The sequence below is a fragment of the Ranitomeya variabilis genome, chromosome 1 (genome assembly GCF_051348905.1).
Source record: "Ranitomeya variabilis isolate aRanVar5 chromosome 1, aRanVar5.hap1, whole genome shotgun sequence".
In the NCBI taxonomy this organism is placed as follows: Eukaryota; Metazoa; Chordata; class Amphibia; order Anura; family Dendrobatidae; genus Ranitomeya; species Ranitomeya variabilis.
The window spans coordinates 1,164,613,395-1,164,639,838 of NC_135232.1; the positions used below are offsets into that span (position 1 = coordinate 1,164,613,395).

The 26,444-nt window shown below is 58.0% G+C and overlaps 1 protein-coding gene across 2 annotated transcripts in view; it reads left to right on the forward strand.

Moving 5' to 3' along the window:
* Nucleotides 1–6,935: 6,935 nt before the first annotated feature.
* IDH3B (isocitrate dehydrogenase (NAD(+)) 3 non-catalytic subunit beta) overlaps nt 6,936–26,444 on the forward strand; it is a 47,446-nt gene continuing 27,937 nt past the window's right edge. Inside the window, exons 1-12 of one of the 2 annotated variants that reach the window (XM_077280439.1) lie at nt 7,250–7,446; nt 7,515–7,595; nt 7,799–7,897; nt 11,660–11,780; nt 11,960–12,020; nt 12,224–12,356; nt 12,430–12,563; nt 13,174–13,276; nt 13,949–14,095; nt 14,173–14,267; nt 14,346–14,406; nt 18,163–18,386. In XM_077280439.1, the coding sequence (XP_077136554.1) occupies nt 7,345–7,446; nt 7,515–7,595; nt 7,799–7,897; nt 11,660–11,780; nt 11,960–12,020; nt 12,224–12,356; nt 12,430–12,563; nt 13,174–13,276; nt 13,949–14,095; nt 14,173–14,267; nt 14,346–14,406; nt 18,163–18,252 (1,227 nt within the window). In that variant the 5' untranslated portion in view covers nt 7,250–7,344 and the 3' untranslated portion in view covers nt 18,253–18,386. Of the gene's footprint in view, nt 7,447–7,514; nt 7,596–7,798; nt 7,898–11,659; nt 11,781–11,959; nt 12,021–12,223; nt 12,357–12,429; nt 12,564–13,173; nt 13,277–13,948; nt 14,096–14,172; nt 14,268–14,345; nt 14,407–18,162; nt 18,387–26,444 lie in introns of those variants that run through there. The other variant, XM_077280440.1, reaches the window with a different exon arrangement.

A 26,444-nucleotide genomic window follows, 5' to 3' on the forward strand; every position in this document is an offset into this window, starting at 1 on the left:
ATTGAGTGACGGACCTGAGACGTGGGCTGCAGCGTCATTGAGTGACGGACCTGAGACGTGGGCTGCAGCGTCATTGAGTGACGGACCTGAGACGTGGGCTGCAGCGTCATTGAGTGACGGACCTGAGACGTGGGCTGCAGCGTCATTGAGTGACGGACCCTGAGACGCGGGCTGCAGCGTCATTGAGTGACGGACCTGAGACGCGGGCTGCAGCGTCATTGAGTGATGGACCTGAGACGCGGGCTGCAGCGTCATTGAGTGACGGACCTGAGACGCGGGCTGCAGCATCATTGAGTGACGGACCCTGAGACGCGGGCTGCAGCGTCATTGAGTGATGGACCTGAGACGCGGGCTGCAGCGTCATTGAGTGACGGACCTGAGACGCGGGCTGCAGCATCATTGAGTGACGGACCCTGAGACGCGGGCTGCAGCGTCATTGAGTGACGGACCTGAGACGTGGGCTGCAGCGTCATTGAGTGACGGACCCTGAGACGTGGGCTGCAGCGTCATTGAGTGACGGACCCTGAGACGCGGGCTGCAGCGTCATTGAGTGACGGACCCTGAGACGCGGGCTGCAGCGTCATTGAGTGACGGACCCTGAGACGTGGGCTGCAGCGTCATTGAGTGACGGACCCTGAGACGCGGGCTGCAGCGTCATTGAGTGACGGACCTGAGACGTGGGCTGCAGCGTCATTGAGTGACGGACCTGAGACGTGGGCTGCAGCGTCATTGAGTGACGGACCTGAGACGTGGGCTGCAGCGTCATTGAGTGACGGACCTGAGACGCGGGCTGCAGCGTCATTGAGTGACGGACCCCGAGACGCGGGCTGCAGCGTCAGTGAGTGACGGACCTGAGACGTGGGCTGCAGCGTCATTGAGGGACGGACCCCGAGACGCGGGCTGCAGCGTCAGTGAGTGACGGACCTGAGACGTGGGCTGCAGCGTCATTGAGTGACGGACCTGAGACGCGGGCTGCAGCGTCATTGAGTGACGGACCTGAGACGTGGGCTGCAGCGTCATTGAGTGACGGACCTGAGACGCGGGCTGCAGCGTCATTGAGGGACGGACCCTGAGACGTGGGCTGCAGAGTCATCGAGTGACGGACCTGAGACGCGGGCTGCAGCGTCAGTGAGTGACGGACCCTGAGACGCGGGCTGCAGCGTCATTGAGTGACGGACCTGAGACGCGGGCTGCAGCGTCATTGAGTGACGGACCTGAGACGCGGGCTGCAGCGTCAGTGAGTGACGGACCTGAGAAGCGGGCTGCAGCATCATTGAGTGACGGACCCTGAGACGCGGGCTGCAGCATCACTGAGTGACGGACCTGAGACGCGGGCTGCAGCGTCATTGAGTGACGGACCTGAGACGCGGGCTGCAGCGTCATTGAGTGACGGTCCTGAGACGCGGGCTGCAGCGTCATTGAGTGACGGACCTGAGACGCGGGCTGCAGCGTCATTGAGTGACGGACCTGAGACGCGGGCTGCAGCGTCATTGAGTGAGGGACCTGAGACGCGGGCTGCAGCGTCATTGAGTGACGGACCTGAGACGCGGGCTGCAGCGTCAGTGAGTGACGGACCCTGAGACGCGGGCTGCAGCGTCAGTGAGTGACGGACCCTGAGACGCGGGCTGCAGCGTCATTGAGTGACGGACCTGAGACGCGGGCTGCAGCGTCAGTGAGTGACGGACCCTGAGACGCGGGCTGCAGCGTCAGTGAGTGACGGACCCTGAGACGCGGGCTGCAGCGTCATTGAGTGACGGACCTGAGACGCGGGCTGCAGCGTCATTGAGTGACGGACTTGAGACGCGGGCTGCAGCGTCATTGAGTGACGGACCTGAGACGCGGGCTGCAGCGTCATTGAGTGACGGACCTGAGACGCGGGCTGCAGCGTCATTGAGTGACGGACTTGAGACGCGGGCTGCAGCGTCAGTGAGTGACGGACCTGAGACGCGGGCTGCAGCGTCATTGAGTGACGGACCTGAGACGCGGGCTGCAGCGTCATTGAGTGACGGACTTGAGACGCGGGCTGCAGCGTCAGTGAGTGACGGACCCTGAGACGCGGGCTGCAGCGTCAGTGAGTGACGGACCCTGAGACGCGGGCTGCAGCGTCATTGAGTGACGGACCTGAGACGCGGGCTGCAGCGTCATTGAGTGACGGACCTGAGACGCGGGCTGCAGCGTCAGTGAGTGACGGACCCTGAGACGCGGGCTGCAGCGTCAGTGAGTGACGGACCCTGAGACGCGGGCTGCAGCGTCAGTGAGTGACGGACCTGAGACGCGGGCTGCAGCGTCATTGAGTGACGGACCTGAGACGCGGGCTGCAGCGTCATTGAGTGACGGACCTGAGACGCGGGCTGCAGCGTCATTGAGTGACGGACCTGAGACGCGGGCTGCAGCGTCATTGAGTGACGGACTTGAGACGCGGGCTGCAGCGTCAGTGAGTGACGGACCTGAGACGCGGGCTGCAGCGTCATTGAGTGACGGACCTGAGACGCGGGCTGCAGCGTCATTGAGTGACGGACCTGAGACGCGGGCTGCAGCGTCAGTGAGTGACGGACCCTGAGACGCGGGCTGCAGCGTCATTGAGTGACGGACCTGAGACGCGGGCTGCAGCGTCAGTGAGTGACGGACCTGAGACGCGGGCTGCAGCGTCAGTGAGTGACGGACCTGAGAAGCGGGCTGCAGCATCATTGAGTGACGGACCCTGAGACGCGGGCTGCAGCATCACTGAGTGACGGACCTGAGACGCGGGCTGCAGCGTCATTGAGTGACGGACCTGAGACGCGGGCTGCAGCGTCATTGAGTGACGGACCTGAGACGCGGGCTGCAGCGTCATTGAGTGACGGACCTGAGACGCGGGCTGCAGCGTCATTGAGTGACGGACCTGAGACGCGGGCTGCAGCGTCATTGAGTGATGGACCTGAGACGCGGGCTGCAGCGTCATTGAGTGACGGACCTGAGACGCGGGCTGCAGCGTCAGTGAGTGACGGACCCTGAGACGCGGGCTGCAGCGTCATTGAGTGACGGACTTGAGACGCGGGCTGCAGCGTCAGTGAGTGACGGACCTGAGACGCGGGCTGCAGCGTCATTGAGTGACGGACCTGAGACGCGGGCTGCAGCGTCATTGAGTGACGGACCTGAGACGCGGGCTGCAGCGTCATTGAGTGACGGACTTGAGACGCGGGCTGCAGCGTCAGTGAGTGACGGACCTGAGACGCGGGCTGCAGCGTCATTGAGTGACGGACCTGAGACGCGGGCTGCAGCGTCATTGAGTGACGGACCCTGAGACGCGGGCTGCAGCGTCATTGAGTGACGGACTTGAGACGCGGGCTGCAGCGTCAGTGAGTGACGGACCCTGAGACGCGGGCTGCAGCGTCATTGAGTGACGGACCTGAGACGCGGGCTGCAGCGTCATTGAGTGACGGACTTGAGACGCGGGCTGCAGCGTCAGTGAGTGACGGACCCTGAGACGCGGGCTGCAGCGTCATTGAGTGACGGACCCTGAGACGCGGGCTGCAGCGTCAGTGAGTGACGGACCCTGAGACGCGGGCTGCAGCGTCAGTGAGTGACGGACCCTGAGACGCGGGCTGCAGCGTCATTGAGTGACGGACCTGAGACGCGGGCTGCAGCGTCATTGAGTGACGGACCTGAGACGCGGGCTGCAGCGTCAGTGAGTGACGGACCCTGAGACGCGGGCTGCAGCGTCAGTGAGTGACGGACCCTGAGACGCGGGCTGCAGCGTCAGTGAGTGACGGACCTGAGACGCGGGCTGCAGCGTCATTGAGTGACGGACCTGAGACGCGGGCTGCAGCGTCATTGAGTGACGGACCTGAGACGCGGGCTGCAGCGTCATTGAGTGACGGACCTGAGACGCGGGCTGCAGCGTCATTGAGTGACGGACTTGAGACGCGGGCTGCAGCGTCAGTGAGTGACGGACCTGAGACGCGGGCTGCAGCGTCATTGAGTGACGGACCTGAGACGCGGGCTGCAGCGTCATTGAGTGACGGACCTGAGACGCGGGCTGCAGCGTCAGTGAGTGACGGACCCTGAGACGCGGGCTGCAGCGTCATTGAGTGACGGACCTGAGACGCGGGCTGCAGCGTCAGTGAGTGACGGACCTGAGACGCGGGCTGCAGCGTCAGTGAGTGACGGACCTGAGAAGCGGGCTGCAGCATCATTGAGTGACGGACCCTGAGACGCGGGCTGCAGCATCACTGAGTGACGGACCTGAGACGCGGGCTGCAGCGTCATTGAGTGACGGACCTGAGACGCGGGCTGCAGCGTCATTGAGTGACGGACCTGAGACGCGGGCTGCAGCGTCATTGAGTGACGGACCTGAGACGCGGGCTGCAGCGTCATTGAGTGACGGACCTGAGACGCGGGCTGCAGCGTCATTGAGTGATGGACCTGAGACGCGGGCTGCAGCGTCATTGAGTGACGGACCTGAGACGCGGGCTGCAGCGTCAGTGAGTGACGGACCCTGAGACGCGGGCTGCAGCGTCATTGAGTGACGGACTTGAGACGCGGGCTGCAGCGTCAGTGAGTGACGGACCCTGAGACGTGGGCTGCAGCGTCATTGAGTGACGGACTTGAGACGCGGGCTGCAGCGTCATTGAGTGACGGACTTGAGACGCGGGCTGCAGCGTCAGTGAGTGACGGACCTGAGACGCGGGCTGCAGCGTCATTGAGTGACGGACCTGAGACGCGGGCTGCAGCGTCATTGAGTGACGGACCCTGAGACGCGGGCTGCAGCGTCATTGAGTGACGGACTTGAGACGCGGGCTGCAGCGTCAGTGAGTGACGGACCCTGAGACGCGGGCTGCAGCGTCATTGAGTGACGGACCTGAGACGCGGGCTGCAGCGTCATTGAGTGACGGACTTGAGACGCGGGCTGCAGCGTCAGTGAGTGACGGACCCTGAGACGCGGGCTGCAGCGTCATTGAGTGACGGACCCTGAGACGCGGGCTGCAGCGTCAGTGAGTGACGGACCCTGAGACGCGGGCTGCAGCGTCAGTGAGTGACGGACCCTGAGACGCGGGCTGCAGCGTCATTGAGTGACGGACCTGAGACGCGGGCTGCAGCGTCATTGAGTGACGGACCTGAGACGCGGGCTGCAGCGTCAGTGAGTGACGGACCCTGAGACGCGGGCTGCAGCGTCATTGAGTGACGGACCTGAGACGCGGGCTGCAGCGTCATTGAGTGACGGACCTGAGACGCGGGCTGCAGCCTCATTGAGTGACGGACCTGAGACGCGGGCTGCAGCGTCATTGAGTGACGGACCTGAGACGCGGGCTGCAGCGTCATTGAGTGACGGACCTGAGACGCGGGCTGCAGCGTCATTGAGTGATGGACCTGAGACGCGGGCTGCAGCGTCATTGAGTGATGGACCCTGAGACGCGGGCTGCAGCGTCATTGAGTGACGGACCTGAGACGCGGGCTGCAGCGTCATTGAGTGATGGACCCTGAGACGCGGGCTGCAGCGTCATTGAGTGACGGACCCTGAGACGCGGGCTGCAGCGTCATTGAGTGACGGACCCTGAGACGCGGGCTGCAACGTCATTGAGTGACGGACCCTGAGACGCGGGCTGCAGCGTCATTGAGTGACGGACCCTGAGACGCGGGCTGCAGCGTCATTGAGTGACGGACCCTGAGACGCGGGCTGCAGCGTCATTGAGTGACGGACCCTGAGACGCGGGCTGCAGCGTCAGTGAGTGACGGACCCTGGGACGCGGACTGCAGCGTCATTGAGTGACGGACCCTGGGACGCGGGCTGCAGCGTCAGTGAGTGACGGACCCTGAGACGCGGGCTGCAGCGTCATTGAGTGACGGACCCTGAGACGCGGGCTGCAGCGTCAGTGAGTGACGGACCCTGGGACGCGGACTGCAGCGTCATTGAGTGACGGACCCTGGGACGCGGGCTGCAGCGTCAGTGAGTGACGGACCCTGAGACGCGGGCTGCAGCGTCATTGAGTGACGGACCCTGAGACGCGGGCTGCAGCGTCAGTGAGTGACGGACCCTGGGACGCGGACTGCAGCGTCATTGAGTGACGGACCCTGGGACGCGGGCTGCAGCGTCAGTGAGTGACGGACCCTGAGACGCGGGCTGCAGCGTCAGTGAGTGACGGACCCTGAGACGCGGCTGCAGCGTCAGTGAGTGACGGACCTGAGACGCGGCTGCAGCGTCATTGAGTGACGGACCTGAGACGCGGGCTGCAGCGTCATTGAGTGATGGACCCTGAGACGCGGGCTGCAGCGTCATTGAGTGACGGACCCTGAGACGCGGGCTGCAGCGTCATTGAGTGACGGACCCTGAGACGCGGGCTGCAGCGTCATTGAGTGACGGACCCTGAGACGCGGGCTGCAGCGTCAGTGAGTGACGGACCCTGAGACGCGGGCTGCAGCGTCATTGAGTGACGGACCTGAGACGCGGCTGCAGCGTCATTGAGTGATGGACCTGAGACGCGGGCTGCAGCGTCAGTGAGTGACGGACCCTGAGACGCGGCTGCAGCGTCATTGAGTGACGGACCTGAGACGCGGGCTGCAGCGTCAGTGAGTGACGGACCTGAGACGCGGCTGCAGCGTCAGTGAGTGACGGACCTGAGACGCGGCTGCAGCGTCAGTGAGTGACGGACCTGAGACGCGGCTGCAGCGTCATTGAGTGACGGACCTGAGACGCGGCTGCAGCGTCATTGAGTGACGGACCTGAGACGTGGGCTGCAGCGTCATTGAGTGACGGACCCTGAGACGCGGCTGCAGCGTCATTGAGTGATGGACCCTGAGACACGGGCTGCAGCGTCATTGAGTGACGGACCTGAGACGTGGGCTGCAGCGTCATTGAGTGACGGACCCTGAGACACGGGCTGCAGCGTCATTGAGTGACGGACCTGAGACGCGGCTGCAGCGTCATTGAGTGACGGACCTGAGACGTGGGCTGCAGCGCTTCCGGGTCCGTCACTGCTAGCGCAGATAGAGCTACCAGAGCGATGTAAACGTTGGCACTTGAGTTACAGCAGCCCGTTACCGTATGTGCTGAGCGGCTGCAGCTAACGCAGTGTGAGCCCGGCCTTATTTAGGACTACAACCAAGTAGCGCGGGCTCTGTTCACAGGAGCCAACCATCTGAGGAAACAGCAGCGCTAAACACCAGTCTGTACTGGGTCACTAGAGACTTATACAGGTGCATCATGGGGCCTCGCTGTACAGGGGAAGACCGGGAACAATGACAGAGTGAAAGCCGGACTGCCCATCACCACCTCCTGAGGAGAGCGGCGTGACGTGGGACGCACGGGGGGGCGTGGTGACGTACAGACGCAAGGGAGCAGCGTGACGTGGGGACGCACTGGGTCGCATGACCGGAAGTGGTGGCGGCATACACTTCCGGAGCACGGGCCGCACGGCAGCTGTCACCATGGCGGGCGCGGCGCTCAGGCTGGTGGTACAGGCAGGACAGGTATGGAGGAGGCTGCGGGAGGGCGGACGCTGTGTGCGCGGGGAAACAACGGAGTCTTGTCGTTACAGAGATGCTTCCCCCGGTGCAGAGCTCCGCTCGTCAGATCCTTGTCCTCCGCGTCCCCCGTGCTGCAGGCGGTGCACGGTCAGGTAAGAGAGAGGGAGGCGGGAGGCGGGGCCTGGAGTCACAGCTCTGTGGAGGAGGGCGGGCCGGGGTCACGTGACTGTTCTGTGGATGAGGGCGGGGCCTGGGGGCCACGTGACTGTTCCGCGGAGGAGGGCGGGGCCTGGGGGTCACGTGACTGTTCTGTGGAGGAGGGCGGGGCCTGGAGTCACATGACTATTTTCTACAGGGGGAGGCAGTGAAGTCGGAGGGGGCGTTCCATGTCACCATGATCCCAGGAGATGGAGTGGGACCAGAGCTCATGCACTCGGTGAAGGAAGTGTTCAAGGTGAGCCCACGCCTGTCTGTAACTCTGCGCCATCTCTTTCCATGGCGCCCCAGCTCTGCTCGATCTCTCTCTCTCGCTCTCTTTCCATGGCACTCCAGCTCTGCGCGATCTCTCTCACTCTCTTTCCATGGCGCCCCAGCTCTGCGCGATCTCTCGCTCTCTTTCCATGGCGCCCCAGCTCTGCGCGATCTCTCTCTCGCTCACTCTTTCCATGGCGCCCCAGCTCTGCGCGATCTCTCTCTCGCTCACTCTTTCCATGGCGCCCCAGCTCTGCGCGATCTCTCGCTCTCTTTCCATGGCGCCCCAGCTCTGCGCGATCTCTCGCTCTCTTTCCTTGGCGCCCCAGCTCTGCGCGATCGCTCGCTCTCTTTCCATGGCGCCCCAGCTCTGCACGATCTCTCGCTCTCTTTCCATGGCGCCCCAGCTCTGCGCGATCTCTCTCTCGCTCACTCTTTCCATGGCGCCCCAGCTCTGCGCGATATCTCGCTCTCTTTCCATGGCGCCCCAGCTCTGCGCGATCTCTCGCTCTCTTTCCATGGCGCCCCAGCTCTGCGCGATCTCTCGCTCTCTTTCCATGGCGCCCCAGCTCTGCGCGATCTCTCGCTCTCTTTCCATGGCGCCCCAGCTCTGCGCGATCTCTCGCTCTCTTTCCATGGCGCCCCAGCTCTGCGCGATCTCTCGCTCTCTTTCCATGGCGCCCCAGCTCTGCGCGATCTCTCGCTCTCTTTCCATGGCGCCCCAGCTCTGCGCGATCTCTCGCTCTCTTTCCATGGCGCCCCAGCTCTGCGCGATCTCTCGCTCTCTTTCCATGGCGCCCCAGCTCTGCGCGATCTCTCGCTCTCTTTCCATGGCGCCCCAGCTCTGCGCGATCTCTCTCTCACTCTCTTTCCATGGCGCCCCCAGCTCTGCGCGATCTCTCTCACTCTCTTTCCATGGCGCCCCAGCTCTGCGCGATCTCTCGCTCTCTTTCCATGGCGCCCCAGCTCTGCGCGATCTCTCGCTCTCTTTCCATGGCGCCCCAGCTCTGCGCGATCTCTCGCTCTCTTTCCATGGCGCCCCAGCTCTGCGCGATCTCTCGCTCTCTTTCCATGGCGCCCCAGCTCTGCGCGATCTCTCGCACTCTTTCCATGGCGCCCCAGCTCTGCGCGATCTCTCTCTCTCTCGCTCTCTTTCCATGGCACTCCAGCTCTGCGCGATCTCTCTCTCACTCTCTTTCCATGGCGCCCCCAGCTCTGCGCGATCTCTCTCTCACTCTCTTTCCATGGCGCCCCAGCTCTGCGCGATCTCTCGCTCTCTTTCCATGGCGCCCCAGCTCTGCGCGATCTCTCGCTCTCTTTCCATGGCGCCCCAGCTCTGCGCGATCTCTCGCACTCTTTCCATGGCGCCCCAGCTCTGCGCGATCTCTCGCTCTCTTTCCATGGCGCCCCAGCTCTGCGCGATCTCTCGCTCTCTTTCCATGGCGCCCCAGCTCTGCGCGATCTCTCGCACTCTTTCCATGGCGCCCCAGCTCTGCGCGATCTCTCGCTCTCTTTCCATGGCGCCCCAGCTCTGCGCGATCTCTCGCTCTCTTTCCATGGCGCCCCAGCTCTGCGCGATCTCTCGCTCTCTTTCCATGGCGCCCCAGCTCTGCGCGATCTCTCGCTCTCTTTCCATGGCGCCCCAGCTCTGCGCGATCTCTCTCTCACTCTCTTTCCATGGCGCCCCAGCTCTGCGCGATCTCACTCTCTTTCCATGGCGCCCCAGCTCTGCGCGATCTCGCTCTCTTTCCATGGCGCCCCAGCTCTGCGCGATCTCTCGCTCTCTTTCCATGGCGCCCCAGCTCTGCGCGATCTCTCGCTCTCTTTCCATGGCGCCCCAGCTCTGCGCGATCTCTCTCTCGCTCACTCTTTCCATGGCGCCCCAGCTCTGCGCGATCTCTCGCTCTCTTTCCATGGCGCCCCAGCTCTGCGCGATCTCTCGCTCTCTTTCCATGGCGCCCCAGCTCTGCGCGATCTCTCGCTCTCTTTCCATGGCGCCCCAGCTCTGCGCGATCGCTCGCTCTCTTTCCATGGCGCCCCAGCTCTGCGCGATCTCTCGCTCTCTTTCCATGGCGCCCCAGCTCTGCGCGATCTCTCTCTCGCTCACTCTTTCCATGGCGCCCCAGCTCTGCGCGATCTCTCGCTCTCTTTCCATGGCGCCCCAGCTCTGCGCGATCTCTCGCTCTTTCCATGGCGCCCCAGCTCTGCGCGATCTCTCGCTCTCTTTCCATGGCGCCCCAGCTCTGCGCGATCTCTCGCTCTCTTTCCATGGCGCCCCAGCTCTGCGCGATCTCTCGCTCTCTTTCCATGGCGCCCCAGCTCTGCGCGATCTCTCGCTCTCTTTCCATGGCGCCCCAGCTCTGCGCGATCTCTCGCTCTCTTTCCATGGCGCCCCAGCTCTGCGCGATCTCTCGCTCTCTTTCCATGGCGCCCCAGCTCTGCGCGATCTCTCGCTCTCTTTCCATGGCGCCCCCAGCTCTGCGCGATCGCTCGCTCTCTTTCCATGGCGCCCCAGCTCTGCACGATCTCTCGCTCTCTTTCCATGGCGCCCCAGCTCTGCACGATCTCTCGCTCTCTTTCCATGACGCCCCAGCTCTGCTCGATCTCTCTCGCTCTCTTTTCATGGCGCCCCAGCTCTGCTCGATCTCTCTCGCTCTCTTTTCATGGCGCCCCAGCTCTGCACGATCTCTCACTCTCTTTCCATGGCGCCCCAGCTCTGCACGATCTCTCACTCTCTTTCCATGGCACCCCAGCTCTGCTCGATCTCTCGCTCTCTTTCCATGACGCCCCAGCTCTGCTCGATCTCTCGCTCGCTCTCTTTCCATGGCGCCCCAGCTCTGCACGATCTCTCACTCTCTTTCCATGGCGCCCCAGCTCTGCACGATCTCTCACTCTCTTTCCATGGCGCCCCAGCTCTGCACGATCTCTCACTCTCTTTCCATGGCGCCCCAGCTCTGCACGATCTCTCACTCTCTTTCCATGGCGCCCCCAGCTCTGCTCGATCTCTCTCGCTCTCTTTCCATGACGCCCCAGCTCTGCTCAATCTCTCGCTCGCTCTCTTTCCATAAACATAAGGATGAATGACCTCGGGGAGATCAAAACACCGCGGAGACACCATCACGTGTTTCTCAACGCAGTGATCCAGTGTTGGATGTTTTTATCTCCCCGAGGTCATTCATCCTTATGTTTATAGTCCTTTCACTAGGCACTGCTCCTAATAGCCAGTTTCCTACTCCACACTGATGAGGGGCAAATACCCCGAAACAGCTGTCTGTGGATGGATACCATGTTTTGGTATAGGTGGTTTTCCTTTATTGGATGTTGCCCTTCCCGTGGTTGTTTCTTCCCGGTGAAAGGCCTGGCTATTCATTGCTTGCGTTGAGAAACACGTGATGGTGTCTCCGCGGCTTTTCTACACGCTCTCTTTCCATGGCACCCCAGCTCTGCGCGATCTCTCGCTCGCTCTCTCCATGGCGCCCCAGCTCTGCGCGATCTCTCCATGGCGCCCCAGCTCTGCGCGATCTCTCGCTTGCTCTCTTTCCATGGCGCCCCAGCTCTGCGTGATCTCTCGCTCTCTTTCCAAGGTCACGCTGCGCTCTTTATCTGGTTGCCCAGTTCTGCGCTCTACCGCCCACTGTCTTTCCCCAGCCATCACTGCTGCCTCTCATTCGCCCCTCCAGTCTCTTCTCCCTCGACGGCCCCCTCTGGCTTTGCTCCCAGCCTCACTCCTGTCTTTGTTCCGCAGGCGGCGGACGTCCCGGTGGAATTTGATGAGTATCACCTGAGCGAGGTGCAGAACATGGCGTCTCCAGAGAAGCTGGACGAGGTTCTGACCTCCATGCGGGCGAACAAGGTCGCCATTAAGGGTAATGAGACTGTCTGCAGTTAGGATCACCTACAAGTGTAGTTTGCAGGACCAGGGGGTGGAAGGTGACTGCCGGGGTGTGGGGATGAGTGACTCTGTGCTTGCTCCTCCCGGGGCAGTCTGTCTTCCTCCTTATTGACCCCTGGGGCCTCTTTGATGTACGTTATTTCCCCTCTACAGGGAAGATCCACACCCCCATGGAGTATAAAGGAGAGCTGGCCTCCTACGAGATGAGGCTCAGGTATGTCCGGCCGGGGATGGGAGCTGCGTGCAGTGACGGTCCAGTGTCGTAGGCACCGCTCTGCCACTAGGTGGCGCCTCTGTACTGCCTGGGAAGAGTGGGACATACAGCGAGTGGCTGGATGGGATGCTGTGGCCTCTGCTCCAGGTCGGGGTGCGGGGGTCATCCTCTAGGGGGCGCACTTACTTTGACTCCCATCTCAGGAGGAAGCTGGATCTGTTTGCCAATGTGGTTCATGTGAGCAGTCTGCCCGGGTACAAGACGCGACACAACAACCTGGACCTGGTGATCATCCGGGAGCAGACGGAGGGCGAGTACAGCTCCCTGGAGCATGAGGTGGGTGACGAGAGGGCAGTGGGTGCAGAGCGGTGACCCAGCGCAGATCACTGACCCCCATCATTCCCTGCAGAGCGTCAGCGGCGTCATCGAGTGTCTGAAGATCATCACTCGCGAGAACTCCAACAGGATCGCCAAGTTCGCCTTTGATTATGCCACTAAGAAAGGTCGTTCCAAGGTCACCGCCGTGCACAAAGCCAATATAATGTAAGTGGTGCCTGGAGGGTTGGGAGATGAGCCAGAGATCTGTTCTGTCATGCAAGCACAGCCTTAGTAATGGTGGTGGAGCGTGAAGGCACGGCGGAGCAGTGTGACTTGGAGAATATTTCACTGAACGTTCACACAGCCCCTCAGTGTCAGTAACACCGGTGAACAAATCTGGGGAGCCACACTCTGTTCTCCGAGGGCAGCGAGAAATGAGAGTGATCCTCCGAAGAAATCACAAAATCCTTCAGGGAAACACAGCGGGTGACCAGTAATGAGTCAGGCAATCCCCAGGTTCATGGGTCGTACACTAGTGCCAGGTTGTGCCAACTATAGAGAACATGCGAGAGCCGTAGATGTGCACATGTGCCGTCTATAGAGAACATGCGAGAGCCGTAGATGTGCACATGTGCCGTCTATAGAGAACATGCGAGAGCCGTAGATGTGCACATGTGCCGTCTATAGAGAACATGCGAGAGCCGTAGATGTGCGCATGTGCCGTCTATAGAGAACGGGCGAGAGCCGTAGATGTGCGCATGTGCCGTCTATAGAGAACATGCGAGAGCTGTAGATGTGCGCATGTTTTAACTCTTGCCTATCTGTCATTCTGCAGGAAGTTGGGGGACGGCCTATTCCTTCAGTGCTGTAAGGAGGTGGCGGAATTATATCCCAGGATCCAGTTTGAGACAATGATCATTGACAACTGCTGCATGCAGGTGAGAGCGTCACTAGGGGACCACCGTCCCTCCACACATCCCACCGTCCCTCCACACATCCCACCGTCCCTCCACACATCCCACCGTCCCTCCACACATCCCACCGTCCCTCCACACATCCCACCGTCCCTCCACACCTCCCACCGTCCCTCCACACCTCCCACCGTCCCTCCACACCTCCCACCGTCCCTCCACACCTCCCACCGTCCCTCCACACCTCCCACCGTCCCTCCTCACATCCCACCGTCCCTCCTCACATCCCACCGTCCCTCCTCACATCCCACCGTCCCTCCTCACATCCCACCGTCCCTCCTCACATCCCACCGTCCCTCCTCACATCCCACCGTCCCTCCTCACATCCCACCGTCCCTCCTCACATCCCACCGTCCCTCCTCACATCCCACCCTGTTGTTGGAGTGCTGAGAGAAGCCCGTGTATTGCCCAGTGGAGTGAGAGGGGGAATGGGCGGGAGTGGCTCAGAGTGGCGGGCTCTTAGGGGCTCGGGCACTGTGTGTGGTGGGCTCGGCCTCCGTTACTTGGCGGGCGGCTGGAGCTGCGGCGAGTGGCCGGGCTTACTTTGGCGGGCGGCTGGAGCGGTGGCGAGTGGCCGGGCTTACTTTGGCGGACGGCTGTCTGGCTGTGTAGTCACTCTCCTGCCTCTCCTTCCCACAGCTGGTGCAGAACCCTTACCAGTTCGATGTGCTCGTGATGCCAAACCTGTATGGTAACATCATTGACAACCTGGCGGCGGGGCTGGTCGGTGGAGCCGGCGTGGTCCCGGGGGAGAGTTACAGTGCGGAGCACGCCGTGTTTGAGACAGTAAGTCTGAGGTCTCGCCGCATCCTGACGCTCTGTGACCTCGCCTTTATTGACCCCTCGTCCACTGTTTCTTGCAGGGCGCCCGTCACCCTTTTGCACAGGCTGTAGGCAGAAACATTGCCAACCCGACTGCCATGCTGCTGACCGCCACCAACATGCTGCGCCACCTCAAGTAAGTGACCTCTGTCCCAGGGGTTATCAACGTTCACAGGCCGGACAGCTCCTCAGTGTCACGTCTCTTCTGTTCCAGCCTCGAGCATCACTCCAATCTGATCTCCGACGCCGTGAAGAGGGTGATAAAGCAGGGAAAGGTGAGGAGCGAGGCGGCGCGTACGGCGTAACACCACCTGACTCCATATAACGCAGAGTACTGACTACAGCCCAGCCCCCATAATGCACTGCACTGACTCCACCCTACAGCTCAGCCCCATAATGCACTGCACTGACTCCTCCCTACAGCTCAGCCCCATAATGCACTGCACTGACTCCTCCCTACAGCTCAGCCCCATAATGCACTGCACTGACTCCTCCCTACAGCTCAGCCCCATAATGCACTGCACTGACTCCTCCCTACAGCTCAGCCCCATAATGCACTGCACTGACTCCACCCTGCAGCCCAGCCCCCATAATGCACTGCACTGACTCCTCCCTACAGCTCAACCCTATAATGCACTGCACTGACTCCTCCCTACAGCTCAGCCCCATAATGCACTGCACTGACTCCTCCCTACAGCTCAACCCTATAATGCACTGCACTGACTCCTCCCTACAGCTCAGCCCCATAATGCACTGTACTGAATCCACCCTACAGCTCAGCCCCATAATGCACTGCACTGACTCCTCCCTACAGCTCAGCCCCATAATGCATTGCACTGATTCCTCCCTACAGCTCAGCCCCATAATGCACTGCTCTTGTCTGGAAATATTCTATCTGTTAATGTGCTGGGTCAGAGACTCCTGTGCTTACAGTGAGCATGCGGGTGTTGTCAGGTCCTGCAGCCTAAGAGGGGGTCTAGTCAGTGTCTCAGCCTTACACGGAGGTCAGTTGTCCTGATCTACAGGCGGAGCTGCACTTATGTATAATACAAGCTACTAACAGTCTGCACGGGGCACCGCACTTCACCAGGGCCTTGTTACCCACAATGCTTTGCTGGTTCTGCTCAACAATGTTGTCAGCTGACCATCTTTACTGTTAACCACACTCCGGCCTCTCCTTTCCTCTCATCTCTGCTCCTGCCTCCTCTCACCTGCACCTCTGCCAGGGGGAAGACGACTGTACAGGAGGCGGGGGGAAGACAACGTACGACTATACAGGAGCCGGGGGAAGAGAGGCGGGGGAAAGATGACATATGACTGTACAGGAGGCGGGGGAAGACAACGTACGACACTACAGGAGGCGGGGGGAAGACAACGTACGACTGTACAGGAGGCGGGGAGAAGACTATGTACGACTGTACAAGAGGCGGGGAAAGACGACGTACCACTGTACAGGAGGCGGGGGAAAGACGACATATGACTGTACAGGAGGCGGGGGGAAGACAACGTACGACTACAGGAGGCGGGGGGAAGACGACGTACGACTACAGGAGGCGGGGGGAAGACTATGTACGACTGTACAAGAGGCGGGGAAAGACGACGTACCACTGTACAGGAGGCGGGGGAAGACGACGTACGACTGTACAGGAGGCGGGGGGAAGACGACGTACCACTGTACAGGAGCCGGGGGGAAGATGACGTACCACTGTACAGGAGCCGGGGGGAAGACGACGTACCACTGTACAGGAGCCGGGGGGAAGACGACGTACGACTGTACAGGAGGCGGGGGGAAGACGGCGTACGACTGTACAGGAGGCGGGGAAGACGGCGTACGACTGTACAGGAGCCGGGGGGAAGACGACGTACGACTGTACAGGAGGCGGGGGGAAGACGACGTACCACTGTACAGGAGCCGGGGGGAAGATGACGTACCACTGTACAGGAGCCGGGGGGAAGACGACGTACCACTGTACAGGAGCCGGGGGGAAGACGACGTACGACTGTACAGGAGGCGGGGGGAAGACGGCGTACGACTGTACAGGAGGCGGGGAAGACGGCGTACGACTGTACAGGAGCCGGGGGGAAGACGACGTACGACTGTACAGGAGCCGGGGGGAAGACGGCGTACGACACTACAGGAGGCGGGGGGAAGATGACCTATGACTGTACAGGAGGCGGGGGGAAGACGACGTACGACACTACAGGAGGCGGGGGGAAGACGGCGTACGACTGTACAGGAGCCGGGGGGAAGATGACCTATGACTGTACAGGAGGCGGGGGGAAGACGGCGTACGACACTACAGGAGGCGGGGGAAGACGGCGTACGACTGTACAGGAGGCGGCGGGAAGACGACGTACCACTGTACAGGAGCCCGGGGGGAAGACGACGTACCACTGTACAGGAGGCGGGGGGAAGACGGCGTACGACACTACAGGAGGCGGGGGAAGACGGCGTACGACTGTACAGGAGGCGGGGGAAGATGATGTACGACTGTACAGGAGGCGGGGGGAAGACGACGTACCACTGTACAGGAGGCGGGGGGAAGACGACGTACGACTGTACAGGAGCCGGGGGGAAGACGACGTACGACTGTACAGGAGCCGGGGGGAAGACGACGTACGACTGTACAGGAGGCGGGGGGAAGACGACGTACGACTGTACAGGAGCCGGGGGGAAGACGACGTACGACTGTACAGGAGCCGGGGGGAAGACGACGTACGACTGTACAGGAGGCGGGGGGAAGACGACGTACGACTGTACAGGAGCCGGGAGGAAGACGACGTACCACTGTACAGGAGCCGGGGGGAAGACGACGTACCACTGTACAGGAGCCGGGGGGAAGACGACGTACCACTGTACAGGAGGCGGGGGGAAGACGACGTACCACTGTACAGGAGCTGGGGGGAAGACGACGTACCACTGTACAGGAGCCGGGGGGAAGACGACGTACCACTGTACAGGAGGCGGGGGGAAGACGACGTACCACTGTACAGGAGGCGGGGGGAAGACGACGTACGACTGTACAGGAGGCGGGGGGAAGACGACGTACCACTGTACAGGAGCCGGGGGGAAGACGACGTACCACTGTACAGGAGGCGGGGGGAAGACGACGTACGACTGTACAGGAGCCGGGGGGAAGACGACGTACGACTGTACAGGAGGCGGGGGGAAGACGACGTACGACTGTACAGGAGGCGGGGGGAAGACGACGTACGACTGTACAGGAGCCGGGGGGAAGACGACGTACCACTGTACAGGAGCCGGGGGGAAGACGACGTATGACTGTACAGGAGGCGGGGGGAAGACGACGTACCACTGTACAGGAGCCGGGGGGAAGACGACGTACCACTGTACAGGAGGCGGGGGGAAGACGACGTACCACTGTACAGGAGCCGGGGGGAAGACGACGTACCACTGTACAGGAGCCGGGGGGAAGACGACGTACGACTGTACAGGAGCCGGGGGGAAGACGACGTACCACTGTACAGGAGCCGGGGGGAAGACGACGTACCACTGTACAGGAGGCGGGGGGAAGACGACGTACGACTGTACAGGAGCCGGGGGGAAGACGACGTACGACTGTACAGGTGCCGGGGGGAAGACGACGTACGACTGTACAGGAGGCGGGGGGAAGACGACGTACCACTGTACAGGAGGCGGGGGGGAAGATGACGTACCACTGTACAGGGGGAGGATGACATTCAACTGTACAGGCACCTGGGGGAAGACGACGCATTACTGTACAGGCAGCGGGGAGGACTGCACATAAAACTGCTTTTTTGGTTTCCCACTCTTTTAATGCCTTGCATGTTTTTTTCGTTTTTTGCTGTTTGTCAGTAAAGTTATATAATTTTTTTATGATTGTTTTTTTCGTAAATTTTTTTTTCTTATGTGATTTGATATAAAACTGCTCGGTACAGTCCGTTAATTCCCGCTTGCTTTCTGCTTCATTTTCCATCTTTCATACGTTTTTTTCATTGCTATTTTTATTATTTTCCTTTATGTTGTTTGCTGCCACCTCATCTTGTAGGTCCGAACACGCGACATGGGAGGCTACTCCACCACCACCGACTTCATCAAGGCCGTTATAGACAACTTGCATGCTCGCAACATGTACTAGACGCAGACCGTGTGTAATAATATACGCCTGGCTCTTCCGCACCCTCCTCCTGTCATGTCTGCGGGGAATAAAATGTACATACTTATATTTATTACCTTGCGCTTTAGGACGGTATTAAACTTCCGGTGAGCTCAGTTACACGTGTTCATTATTGTGCAAAATGTCTGCAAACTGCAGTAAAGCTCCTGCGTCTCTCGGTGTACTCCTCCCTGTACAGACTGTGCCAGCCCTGATATAACCTCCGTGTCCCACGGTATACGCTGCACTATACATATTCTTCTGCCTCTACTATAACCACTGTGTCCCTTGCTATACACCACATTGTACAGACCCTTCTGCGTCTGGTATAAGCTCGCACCCAATCACAAAGTTAATGCTAATAATTTGCCGTATTGGTGCACACCCCCATCAAGCGAAAGATACCACAATGAAAAGGGCAACAGCCATGGCCAAGAAGAACGTAGTGTCCACTACCATCCTGAATGATGGGCCGTCCTCATGAAGAACGTAGTGTCCACTACCATCCTGAATGATGGGCCGTCCTCATGAAGAGCGCAGTGTCCACTACCATCCTGAATGATGGGCCATCCTCAAGAAGAGCGCAGTGTCCACTACCATCCTGAATGATGGGCCGTCCTCATGAAGAACGCAGTGTCCACTACCATCCTGAATGATGGGCCGTCCTCATGAAGAGCGCAGGGTCCACTACCATCCTGAATGATGGGCCGTCCTCATGAAGAGCGCAGTGTCCACTACCATCCTGAATGATGGGCCATCCTCAAGAAGAGCGCAGTGTCCGCTACCATCCTGAATGATGGGCCATCCTCATGAAGAACGCAGTGTCCACTACCATCCTGAATGATGGGCCATCCTCATGAAGAACGCAGTGTCCACTACCATCCTGAATGATGGGCCATCCTCAAGAAGAGCGCAGTGTCCACTACCATCCTGAATGATGGGCCGTCCTCATGAAGAACGCAGTGTCCACTACCATCCTGAATGATGGGCCGTCCTCATGAAGAGTGCAGGGTCCACTACCATCCTGAATGATGGGCCGTCCTCATGAAGAACAGTGTCCACTAACATCCTGAATGATGGGCCGTCCACATAAAGAGCGGTGTCCACTACCATCCTGAATGATGGGCCGTCCTCAAGAAGAGTGCAGTGTCCACTACCATCCTGAATGATGGGCCGTCCTCATGAAGAACGCAGTGTCCACTACCATCCTGTATGATGGGCCGTCCTCATGAACAACGCAGTGTCCACTACCATCCTGAATGATGGGCCGTCCTCATGAAGAACGCAGTGTCCACTACCATCCTGTATGATGGGCCGTCCTCATGAAGAGCGCAGTGTCCACTACCATCCTGAATGATGGGCCATCCTCAAGAAGAGCGCAGTGTCCACTACCATCCTGAATGATGGGCCGTCCTCATGAAGAGCGCAGGGTCCACTACCATCCTGAATGATGGGCCGTCCTCATGAAGAACGCAGTGTCCACTACCATCCTGAATGATGGGCCGTCCTCATGAAGAGCGCAGGGTCCACTACCATCCTGAATGATGGGCCGTCCTCGTGAAGAACGCAGTGTCCACTACCATCCTGAATGATGGGCCGTCCTCATGAAGAGCGCAGTGTCCACTACCATCCTGAATGATGGGCCGTCCTCATGAAGAGCGCAGTGTTCACTACCATCCTGAATGATGGGCCGTCCTCATGAAGAACGCAGTGTCCACTACCATCCTGAATGATGGGCCGTCCTCATGAAGAGCGCAGTGTCCACTACCATCCTGAATGATGGGCCGTCCTCATGAAGAACGCAGTGTCCACTACCATCCTGAATGATGGGCCGTCCTCATGAAGAGCGCAGTGTCCTCTACCATCCTGAATGATGGGCCGTCCTCATGAAGAGCGCGGTGTCCACTACCATCCTGAATGATGGGCCGTCCTCATGAAGAACGCGGTGTCCACTACCATCCTGAATGATGGGCCGTCCTCATGAAGAGTGCAGGGTCCACTACCATCCTGAATGATGGGCCGTCCTCATGAAGAGTGCAGTGTCCACTACCATCCTGAATGATGGGCCATCCTCATGAAGAACGCAGTGTCCACTACCATCCTGTATGATGGGCCGTCCTCATGAAGAACGTAGTGTCCACTACCATCCTGTATGATGGGCCGTCCTCATGAAGAACGCAGTGTCCACTACCATCCTGAATGATGGGCCGTCCTCATGAAGAACGCAGTGTCCACTACCATCCTGAATGATTAGCCGTCCTCATGAAGAACGCAGTGTCCACTACCATCCTGTATGATGGGCCGTCCTCATGAAGAACGTAGTGTCCACTACCATCCTGTATGATGGGCCGTCCTCATGAAGAACGCAGGGTCCACTACCATCCTGAATGATGGGCCGTCCTCATGAAGAACGCAGTGTCCACTACCATCCTGAATGATTAGCCGTCCTCATGAAGAACGCAGTGTCCACTACCATCCTGAATGATGGGCCGTCCTCATAAAGAGCGCAGTGTTCACTACCATCCTGAATGATGGGCCGTCCTCATGAAGAACGCAGTGTCCACTACCATCCTGAATGATGGGCCGTCCTTATGAAGAGCGCAGTGTCCACTACCATCCTGTATGATGGGCCGTCCTCATGAAGAACGCAGTGTCCACTACCATCCTGTATGATGGTCCGTCCTCATGAAGAACGCAGTGTCCACTACCATCCTGAATGATGGGCCGTCCTCATGAAGAGCGCAGGGTCCACTACCATCCTGAATGATGGGCCGTCCTCATGAAGAGCGCAGGGTCCACTACCATCCTGAATGATGGGCCGTCCTCATGAAGAGTGCAGGGTCCACTACCATCCTGCATGATGGGCCGTCCTCATTAAGAGCGCAGTGTCCACTACCATCCTGAATGATGGGCCGTCCTCATGAAGAGCGCAGGGTCCACTACCATCCTGAATGATGGGCTGTCCTCGTGAAGAACGCAGTGTCCACTACCATCCTGCATGATGGGCCGTCCTCATGAAGAGCGCAGTGTCCACTACCATCCTGAATGATGGGCCGTCCTCATGAAGAGCGCAGTGTCCACTACCATCCTGAATGATGGGCCGTCCTCATGAAGAGCGCAGGGTCCACTACCATCCTGAATGATGGGCCGTCCTCATTAAGAGCGCAGTGTCCACTACCATCCTGAATGATGGGCCGTCCTCATGAAGAGCGCAGTGTCCACTACCATCCTGCATGATGGGCCATCCTCATGAAGAGCGCAGGGTCCACTACCATCCTGTATGATGGGCCGTCCTCATGAAGAACGTAGTGTCCACTACCATCCTGAATGATGGGCCGTCCTCATGAAGAGCGCAGTGTCCACTACCATCCTGAATGATGGGCCGTCCTCATGAAGAGCGCAGTGTCCACTACCATCCTGCATGATGGGCCGTCCTCATGAAGAGTGCAGGGTCCACTACCATCCTGAATGATGGGCCGTCCTCATTAAGAGCGCAGTGTCCACTACCATCCTGAATGATGGGCCGTCCTCATGAAGAGCGCAGTGTCCACTACCATCCTGCATGATGGGCCGTCCTCATGAAGAGCGCAGGGTCCACTACCATCCTGAATGATGGGCCGTCCTCATGAAGAGCGCAGGGTCCACTACCATCCTGAATGATGGGCCGTCCTCATGAAGAGCGCAGGGTCCACTACCATCCTGAATGATGGGCCGTCCTCATGAAGAGCGCAGTGTCCACTACCATCCTGAATGATGGGCCGTCCTCATGAAGAGCGCAGTGTCCACTACCATCCTGAATGATGGGCCGTCCTCATGAAGAACGCAGTGTCCACTACCATCCTGAATGATGGGCCGTCCTCATGAAGAGCGCAGTGTTCACTACCATCCTGAATGATGGGCCGTCCTCATGAAGAGCGCAGTGTCCACTACCATCCTGAATGATGGGCCGTCCTCATGAAGAGCGCAGTGTTCACTACCATCCTGAATGATGGGCCGTCCTCATGAAGAGCGCAGTGTTCACTACCATCCTGAATGATGGGCCGTCCTCATGAAGAGCGCAGTGTTCACTACCATCCTGAATGATGGGCCGTCCTCATGAAGAGCGCAGTGTCCACTACCATCCTGAATGATGGGCCGTCCTCATGAAGAGCGCAGTGTTCACTACCATCCTGAATGATGGGCCGTCCTCATGAATAGGGTACCAATATGGCAAATTCCAATTTGGCGACCAATTCCGAACTTATTCTCTGAACTCTAGTGATAAATAGTGAGTTCATCTCTGGAGCATAATGCAGGCTGTAATGATTGCAGTTGCTTCGTTCTCAGCAGGTGCGAGTGTTGGTGAATTTCTGAGATCTGCTCACCTCTAATAAGCTGTGGTATTTTACTGCCCCGGGGGTGGCGCTTCTGCCACCATCATTCTATGAGCTGATGGGGTATAATCTGTGCTCATCAACCACTTCAGGAATGAGGGATAATGCAGAACCAAGACGTGGCATGATGGCAGCTGTGGTGTGGGCTCCTCACCTCTCATAGGTTGTGGACAATTCATTTTCCCAAGGGACTACATGAGAGACTGTGACCATTGTGGAGGCAGAACTTAATTCTGCTCATTTTTTTTTATTACATTTTTTTCAATTAGTATTGAGCAGAATTATGTTGACTCACTCTATTGTTAATACAGATCAACTGGGGCTGATTGTATCCTGTGCTCTTACCCCTTTAACAGTATGATGTCCCCACACAGCCGCCATACACAGTATGATGTCCCCACACAGCCCCCCTTACACAGTGTGATGTCCCCACACAGCCCCCCTTACACAGTGTGATGTCCCCACACAGCCGCCGTACACAGTGTGATGTCCCCACACAGCCGCCATACACAGTATGTTGTCCCCACACAGCCCCCCTTACACAGTATGATGTCCCCACACAGCCCCCTTATACAGTATGATGTTCACACACAGCCCCCTTACATAGTGTGATGTCCCCACACAGCCCCCTTTACACAGTATGATGTTCACACATAGCCCCCCTTACACAGTATGATGTCTCCACACAGCCCCCCTTACACAGTATGATGTTCACACACAGCCCCCCTTACACAGTATGATGTTCACACACAACCCCCCTTACACAGTATGATGTCCCCACACAGCCCCCCTTACACAGTATGATGTCCCCACACAGCCCCCCTTACACAGTATGATGTTCACACATAGCCCCCCTTACACAGTATGATGTCCCCACACAGCCCCCCTTACACAGTATGATGTTCACACACAGCCCCCCTTACACAGTATGATGTTCACACACAGCCCCCCTTACATAGTATGATGTCCCCACACAGCCCCCCTTACACAGTATGATGTTCACACACAGTCCCCTTACATCCCCCCTTACACAGTATAAAGTCCCCATACAGCCCACTTACATAGTATATCCCCACACAACCCCCTTACATAGTATGATGTCCCCACACAGTCCCCGTTACATAGTATATCCTCACACAGCCCCCCTTACACAGTATGATGTCTCCACACAGCCCCCCTTACACAGTATGATGTTCACACACAACCCCCCTTACACAGTATGATGTACAGTATGATGTCCCCACACAGCGCCCCTTACACAGTATGATGTCCCCACACGGCCCCCCTTACAGTGTGATGTCCCTCCACAGCCGCTGTACACAGTATGATGTCCCCACACAGCCGCCATACACAGTATGATGTCCCCACACAGCCGCCATACACAGTATGTTGTCCCCACACAGCCCCCCTTACACAGTATGATGTCCCCACACAGCCCCCCTTATACAGTATGATGTTCACACACAGCCCCCTTACATAGTGTGATGTCCCCACACAGCCCCCTTTACACAGTATGATGTTCACACATAGCCCCCCTTACACAGTATGATGTCCCCACACAGCCCCCCTTACAGTGTGATGTCCCTCCACAGCCGCTGTACACAGTATGATGTCCCCACACAGCCGCCATACACAGTATGATGTCCCCACACAGCCGCCATACACAGTATGTTGTTCACACACAGCCCCCCTTACACAGTATGATGTCCCCACACAGCCCCCCTTATACAGTATGATGTTCACACACAGCCCCCTTACATAGTGTGATGTCCCCACACAGCCCCCTTTACACAGTATGATGTTCACACATAGCCCCCCTTACACAGTATGATGTCTCCACACAGCCCCCCTTACACAGTATGATGTTCACACACAGCCCCCCTTACACAGTATGATGTTCACACACAACCCCCCTTACACAATATGATGTCCCCACACCGCCCCCCTTACACAGTATGATGTCCCCACACAGCCCCCTTTACACAGTATGATGTTCACACATAGCCCCCTGTTGTGGATTCTGTTTTTGGGCTCCCTCTGGTGGTTACAACTGGTACTGGGTGACTTTGGTGGGTTGCGGCCTCTGGTTTCCACCTGTCCATCAGAGGCTGGGTGTTTCCTATTTAACCTGGCTTTCCTGTCATTCCCTTGCCGGCTATCAATGTATCAGTGTGTCTCTGTTACCTTTGCTACCTGCTCCTAAAGCCTTCAGGACAAGCTAAGTCTGATTCCCCTGTTTCATGTTTGCTTTCATGTTTTTTAGTCCAGCTTGCAGATATGTAATTCTCTGCTGCTGGTTGCTCTAGTGGGCTGAAATGACCACTCATGTGCCATGAGTTGGCACATGAGTTAAGTAATTTCAGGATGGTATTTTGAAGGGTTTTAAGCTGACCGCGCAGTTCACCTTTTGTATCCTCTGCTATCTAGCTTTAGCGGGCCTCATTTTGCTGAATCTGTTTTCATAACTACGTTTGTGCCTTCCTCTCATTTCACCGTCATTATATGTGGGGGGCTGCTATTTCTGTGGGAATATTTCTCTGGAGGCAAGATAGGTCTATTGTTCTTCTGATAGGGGTAGCTAGATCTCCGGCTGGCGCGAGACGTCTAGAGTCCCCCCAGGAACGTTCCCCGGCTGCTGTTAGTTGAGTGTTGAGGTTCAGGATCGCGGTCAGCTCAGGTTCCATCACCCTAGAGCTCGTCCTGTTTTTGCCCGTGTTCTTTTGTTATTTCCCTGCCATTGGGAACATGACAGTATAGCCGGCCCACAAAGTGTTAATTGTTTGGGCTGAAGCAGGAGAAAAAGAAGTGTTGAAGGGAAATTTTTTTTTTTTCCCCTCAGAGTTTTGCTGCCTAGCCCTTAATTGCTGTCTAGCTGCTTCTTACCTCCTCTTAACCCTTGAATGGCTCTGACCTTAGCTGTTTAACATGGATGTCCAGAGTTTGGCTTCCAGCCTGAATAATCTTGCTGCAAAAGTTCAAAACATACAGGATTTTGTTGTTCACACTCCTATGTCTGAACCTAGAATTCCTATCCCAGAGTTTTTTTCTGGAGATAGATCTACCTTCCTGAATTTCAGGAACAATTGCAAATTGTTTCTTTCTTTGAAATCTCGCTCCTCAAATGGATTGTGTTTTTGTTGTGGTGATTCAGCTCATGTTATATCAGCATGCTCTAAACGCACAAAAAGGGTTGATAAATCTTTTGCCATTAGTACTCTGCAGTCTAAGTTCATTTTGTCTGTAACTCTGATTTGTTCACTGTCATCCATTTCCGTCGATGCCTATGTGGATTCGGGCGCTGCCCTGAGTCTTATGGATTGGTCATTTGCCAAACGCTGCGGTTTTAGTCTGGAGCCTCTGGAAGTTCCTATTCCTTTGAAGGGAATTGACTCTACACCATTGGCTATGAATAAACCGCAGTACTGGACACAAGTGACCATGCGCATGACTCCCGTTCATCAGGAGGTGATTCGCTTCCTTGTACTGTATAATTTACATGATGTACTAGTGCTTGGTCTGCCATGGTTACAAACTCATAATCCAGTCCTGGATTGGAAAACAATGTCTGTGTTAAGCTGGGGATGTCAGGGGGTTCATGATAATGCACCTCTGATTTCAATCGCTTCATCTACTCCTTCTGAGGTCCCTGCGTTTTTGTCTGACTATCGGGATGTTTTTGAGGAGCCTAAGCTCAATTCGCTCCCTCCTCATAGGGATTGTGACTGTGCTATAGAATTAATTCCTGGCAGTAAGTTCCCTAAGGGTCGTTTATTTAATCTGTCAGTGCCAGAGCATACTGCT